General features: G+C 41.9%; 1 protein-coding gene across 2 annotated transcripts in view; it reads right to left on the reverse strand.

Annotated features, from left to right (window-relative positions):
* tusc3 (tumor suppressor candidate 3) overlaps nt 1-5,869 on the reverse strand; it is a 123,588-nt gene extending 117,719 nt beyond the window's left edge. For both annotated transcript variants that reach the window (XM_042318324.1, XM_042318325.1), the window contains exon 1: nt 5,734-5,869. In XM_042318324.1, coding sequence (XP_042174258.1) covers nt 5,734-5,838 — 105 coding nt within the window. In that variant the 5' untranslated portion in view covers nt 5,839-5,869. The remainder of the gene's footprint in view (nt 1-5,733) is intronic.
* Nucleotides 5,870-6,823: the final 954 nt, after the last annotated feature.

Consider the following 6,823-nt stretch of genomic DNA (forward strand, 5'->3'; position numbering starts at 1 on the left):
GGAGCGATGAGGAGATAGGCCTATATATAGGTCTAAGTCTACATACAGGATGTAAAGGGAGAACATGTTTGTTCTCAAGCCCTTGATAAGGCTTTGTGGATCAGTATTGCTCCGGGGCTCGGGCTAAGGTTGAAAAGTTACCGGTAATTTACCAAAGTTACCGGAATCCTCAGTAGTGTTGGTACTTAGCAGGTAATTTATGGTAACTTTGGTAATTTACACTTTAATCTTTTTTTTTTTTGTCCATGAGTTTCTAGTGGATAGAACATATGGTTCAAGAGAAAATAGCTGAGGCTAATTAATGAAAAAAGCAATGAATCAACAATGGCATTATTTAAAATGAACCCTGCATCTCTTCCAAGCATGAACTTTCTTCACAACTGCCAACAGTTTGGCGCCAAAACAAAGACAGAAACCCTCATTTTAAACACCAACGGTATTCACTAAGTTGACCGTATATATTTACAATCATATTTTACAGCTTGGTCATTCTATTTCTTTATTTTTTTTAATCATCTTATTTGATGATTTACATGGATCAGGCCACTCAGAGCCAGAGATAATCTGAAGTACCAAAAAAGGCCAATAGATGTCATCTGTTAAAATTCCCCCCCAAAATTGAAAATCACCAAAATTCTGGCAGTTCACTGATCAACATCAAAAGTTTCCCATAACATACTGTCCCTTTACAACCTTAGCTGGGAGGAAAAGGTGGAGCCTGGTGCAGCCCTATTGGATTGAACAGCACTGCTATAGGGGCTATAAAGTTACTCTGGGAAAACAAAAACAAGTGACGCTGTGCTTTATCCCAATCCCCAGCTGGTCCCGGGGAGCCAGAACTGCTTACAGTGTCCTTTCAGTCCCCATTTCCATTAGGCAGACATAAAATGGGGGGGAAAGTATCATATTTAGTTTCTGTGATGAACGGTGTACCATCAAACTGACATAAATATACCTCACTGTGACTATTTCCCCTCCTTTGGTCCATTCCAATACTCTCCGCTCCCCCCCTCCCCCTTCTTTCCAAAACACTCCAGGGAGAAGTGAAACCTGGGCTTTCGACAAATATATTAAAGACTTTTGAGACAGTGCCTCAGAAATACTGCGGCCCTCAGCGCTCTGGGGTCTCGCGCCAACACTCGCAGGGGCGATTTGGAGAGCGGGCCGTGATGCCGCCGGGGCGAGCTAGCAGAATGCAAAGTTGCTGCTTCGCCGCTTTACCCCATTTGGGCTCAATAAGATCTTCCGCCCCCACAGTTTCCGCCTGAGGGAGGTCACAGAAAGATCATATTTTCTCACAGCCAGACAAGGCGCTATTTCTCTCCACTAGTCCCCAACGTGCAGCTAGCGAACTAGCAGGGCCGCCTGTCCGCCTGCCTGCCACCCTGCATTAACACAGCAGAGAGAAATGAAGGGAGACTAGCTAGGAAAGAAGGAAGGGGAGGCATGTACAGCTGTTGTAGAAACAAGAGGGTAGTAGTGGAGTTTTATACAAATACATGTGTATCAATGGGAAGCACATATTGAGAGACACAGACTCTGCCACTATGGCTTGTAGATTGAAAATATTTTAGCATAGGTCTATGTTATCACAAATTGCCCGGTGCCAGATCCATTTGTGCCCTTGCCAATCCATTACTGTCGTTGTCAAACCAAGCATGACAATGAGTGACAAGGAGTTGGAATGATAGCACAAACAGACAGACTGGAATTCAGGCTAGCAAACAGACAGTTGTGCCCGACTGTACTTCATTTGAACTCACATGTAGCTTGAATTCTAATTAACATTCATTATTAATAGATAGTGCTAAGCGATTAACCAACATTGTTTTTTTTCTGGTTATTAAACAACTAATTGACCTACATCGGTTCAATTACTTGAATTCCATTTAGTCATTTTTGGGGGAGAGTCCAACACGCTGTTTCTTTAGTGATAAATGAAATCATTCATGAGAGAAATCAAGTCAAGAACCGTGGGACGCTGGGCTGAAGGGAGATGTAGTTTCATTACACGCGCTCCAGCAGGTGTATCTCACTGATCATCCCTAAAGCCAACACCTTCCAGTTCTCTGCTGCCTGTGACTGGAACGAATTGCAAAAATCGCTGAAGTTGGAGACTTTTATCTCCCTCACCAACTTCAAACATCTGCTATCTGAGCAGTTAACCGATCGCTGCAGCTGTACATAGTCTATCGGTAAATAGCCCACCCATTTTTACCTACCTCATCCCCATACTGTTTATTTATTTACTTTTCTGCTCTTTTGCACACCAATATCTCTACCTGTACATGACCATCTGATCATTTATCACTCCAGTGTTAATCTGCAAAATTGTAATTATTCGCCTACCTCCTCATGCCTTTTGCACACAATTGTATATAGACTCCCCTTTTTTTTCTCTACTGTGTTATTGACTTGTTAATTGTTTACTCCATGTGTAACTCTGTGTTGTCTGTTCACACTGCTATGCTTTATCTTGGCCAGGTCGCAGTTGCAAATGAGAACTTGTTCTCAACTAGCCTACCTGGTTAAATAAAGGTGATTTTTTTTTTATAATAATAAAAATAATAAAAAAATATTCAACCTAGTTCAGTGCAGAAACGTAGTAAATAACTACGATGACCATTATCCATTGCGCCTTTTTTTCACTGCTCGGACAGAGACGGACCAAAGAGGAAGAGGCGAAGTGAGAGGCTTCATTCTGGCCAAAATTTGTGCAAAATAAGCCTAATGCGTTTCTATGGCTTGTCGCTTGCTTTCCCACCTTTGATACAAAGACACCCATTGCTAGGGCAGAGACATGAGCATCTCAAAATTATATACAGATCTCTGGAAAGACACACTTTTACGCCTGCTACATTAGGTTAGATGTACACAGACCGCATGAGATAGTAATGTACACGATGACCAGAGGGACAGAGACAGTTCGAGAAAGTATGCCTCATCTACTTTGAAGAAGTAGTAAAATGATCGTCAGACAACTCTGCAGCATACTTAGGCAGGCTAGCCTAGCTAAATAGGATGACTAAAGACAGTACAGTATGGGGAGGAGATAACATTAGATGGTCCGGATGGCTGACTGTTACTGCCTGAGCAGAGATGAGGACTTTAAGGAATGAAAAATAGTCAAATAAAACAAAGACATATAAACAACTGAAATATTTTATTATTTTATAGTAATTTCCTATTGACAGAGACAGTGGAATATTTGCAATGTTTTACAAATGGAATGTTCTCCATTTTTGGCTTTGGGATTTCCATTAAAAAAAGCTCTAAAATCATTGAAATGTCATTATTTACTAATGCATTTAATGTTTAAAAAATGTATTGAAACCAAAAACCGTGAATATTGTTTGCCAATGACACAACAGGGGTAGGCCTGATCACCAACAACAACGAGACAGCATATAGGGAGACCTGGCCGTGTGGTGCCAGGACAACAATCTTATTTATTTGTAATATTGACAATTACAACAATACTGAATAAACACTTATTTTAACTTAATATAATACATCAGTAAAATCAATTAAGCCTCAAATAAATAATGAAACATGTTCAATTTGGTTTAAATAATGCAAAAACAAAGTGTTGGAGAAGAAAGTAAAAGTGCAATATGTGCCATGTAAGAAAGCTAACGTTTAAGTTCCTTGCTCAGAACATGAGAACATATGAAAGCTGGTGGTTCCTTTTAACATGAGTCTTCAATATTCCCAGGTAAGAAGTTTTAGGTTCTAGTTATTATAGGAATTACAGGACTATTTCTCTCTATACCATTTGTATTTCATTAACCTTTGACTATTGGATGTTCTTATAGGCACTTTAGTATTGCCAGTGTAACAGTATAGCTTCCGTCCCTCTCCTCGCTCCTACCTGGGCTCGAATCAGGAACACATCGACAACAGCCACCCTCGAAGCAGCGTTACCCATCGCTCCACAAAAGCCGCGGCCCTTGCAGAGCAAGGGGAAAAACCACTCCAAGTCTCAGAGCGAGTGACGTTTGAAACGCTATTAGCGCGCACCCCGCTAACTAGCTTGCCATTTCACATCGGTTACACGAGCCTAATCTCGGGAGTTGATAGGCTTGAAGTCATAAACAGCTGCTGGCAAACGCACCAAAGTGCTGTTTGAATGAATGCTTACGAGCCTGCTGCTGCCTACCATCGCTCAGTCAGACTGCTCTATCAAATCATAGGCTTAGTTATAACATGATAACACACAGAAATACGAGCCTTAGGTCATTAATATGGTCGAATCCGGAAACTATTATCTCGAAAACAAGACGTTTATTCTTTCAGTGAAATACAGATCCGTTCCGTATTTTATCTAACGGGTGGCAACCAGTCTAAATATTCCTGTTACATTGCACAACCTTCAATGTTATGTCATAATTACATACAATTCTGGCAAATTAGGCGGCCCAAACTGTTGCATATACACTGACACGTGTGCACTGCGTGCAATGAACGCAAGAGAAGTTTGTTATTGTTGTTATGAAAACTTGAAATCGGCCCTAATTAATCGGCCATTCCGATTAATCGGTCAACCTCTTGTCCAAACACACCAAGACAGTCATGAAGAGAGCACGACAAAACCTATTCCCCCTCAGGAGACTGAAATGATTTGCCATGGGACCTCAGATCCTCAAAAAGTTCTACAGCTGCACCATTGAGAGCATCCTGACTGGTTGCATCACTGCTTGCTATGGCAACTGCTCGACATCCGACCGCAAGGCACTGCAGAGGGTAGTGCGTACGGCCCAGTACGTCACTGGGGCCAAGCTTCCTGCCACCCAGGAACTCTATAACAGGCGGTGTCAGTGGAAGGCCCTAAAAATGGTCAAAGACACCAGCCACCCTAGTCATAGACTGTTCTCTCTGCTACCGCACGGCAAGCAATCCCAGAGCGCCAAGTCTATTTCCAAGAGGCTTCTAAACAGCTTCTACCCCCAAGCCATAAGACTACTGAACATTAAATAAAATGACTAGCCAGACTATTTGCACCCCCCTCTTTAACGCTGCTGTCACTCTCTGTTAAAATCTATGCACAAGTCACTTTAATAACTCTACCCACATGTATATATCTCAATTACATCGACTAACCGGTGCCCCGGCACATTGACTCTGTGCCAGTACCCCCTGTATATAGCCTCACTATTGTTATATGTTACTTTCATTATTCTTTTTTTTGTTTGTATATTTCTTAAAACTGCATTGTTGGTTAAGGGATTGTAAGTAAACATTTCACTCTAAGGTCTACATCAGTTGTATTCGGCGCACGTGACAAATACAATTTGATTTGAATTCACCTAGGTCCCTCCGCTCTTTCGTTATGTTTGCTTCCGTTTATGAAACAGAATGGGCGTAATGAATGCAACCCTGCCGTGTAATGATGACGTAGCCTAGGTATGCCCACTAGAGTTGATCAAATTAGGCTATCAGAATATAATCCTTGGCTAACAAAAAATGTATACATTCTGTTAAAACAATCAACTGTATGCAATGCGCCTGTATCATTTCGTATATATCAATTATTGTGTAAAGTTGGAGAACGCGCAGCGATAAATGAAAACATTTTGAGTCGTTCGGGACAACGGCCTCGGTCTGTATCGCGTATCGAGCATCATTCTGGAGACGGTAAAGGTAGCCTATCGCTCTGCTGCACCTTGGTCCAAATTACGCCGCATAATCATACTGTTATGCTTTTGAAACGTGTTTATATAGAAACGCCGTTACCTCTTTCTTCTTCTGGCCTCCCCCCGAATGCAGGCATAGCAGCAGGATCAGCAACAGAGATGCAACCGGCAGGTTGAAAGGGAATCCCGAGGATACAGACGCCATGTTGGAAGATGCTCTTGCTGCGCTACACGTCTCTCTCGAATGTGATTGGCTACTGAAAGGGCCAATCAGGAAGTTTCTGAGAAAGCGTCTTATGGATGTTGCTGTCCATAAATAGAGCTCGCCCGCTTGTAGTCCTAAAACCTGAAAATAAATAACTCTACTTCGTTCACCCATTCCTTTGAGGAAAGAATAGGGTTTTGGGATAAATGCCGAAAATATGGTCTGTGTGCTTAACACAAGCTTAGGAGAGCTTATACGTTTTATTCTATGAGATAATACCAGTCAGTTAACATGACGTTTATGAATTATGAAGCCTTTATGTGCTGTATGTGTTTTATCTGATTACATAAATAATTAAAATGTCACAAAAGGTGACGTTAGCTGATGGAGATTATCTCATAGAACAAAATGTATAAGATCTAAGCCTGTGCTTACCACAAACCTTATTCCAAAACAAATGTTATTTGTCACGTGCGCCGAATACAACTGAGAAATACTTACTTGTAAGCCCTTACAAGACCTTACGGTCCCATGTCGAGCAGTTGCCATACCAGGCGTTGATGCAACCGGTCAGGATGCTCTCGATGGTGCAGCTGTAGAACTTTTTAAGGATCTGGGGACCAATGCCAAATCTTTTCTGTCTCCTGAGGGGGAAAAGGTGTTGTCGTGCCCTCTTCACGACTGTCTTGGTGTGTTTGGACCATGATAGTTTGCTGGTGATGTGGACACCAAGGAATTTGAAACTCGACCCGCTCCACTACAGCCCCGTCAATGTGAATGGGCTTGTGTCCGGCCCTCCTTTTCCTGTAGTCCATGATCAGCTCCTTATTTTGGGCATTTATCCAAAAACACTACAAAACAATTCCCATAAGCTTTGTCCAACGAACCATGGCGGAGTTAGTGCCTACAAAAAGACGACATTACTATTGCTCTCTATGAAGTTCATACATTGATGGAATATATGGTATGTGTGTTTCTAGCAAAC

The sequence above is a fragment of the Oncorhynchus tshawytscha genome, unplaced genomic scaffold, assembly GCF_018296145.1.
Source record: "Oncorhynchus tshawytscha isolate Ot180627B unplaced genomic scaffold, Otsh_v2.0 Un_contig_1016_pilon_pilon, whole genome shotgun sequence".
NCBI classification, from domain to species: domain Eukaryota; kingdom Metazoa; phylum Chordata; class Actinopteri; order Salmoniformes; family Salmonidae; genus Oncorhynchus; species Oncorhynchus tshawytscha.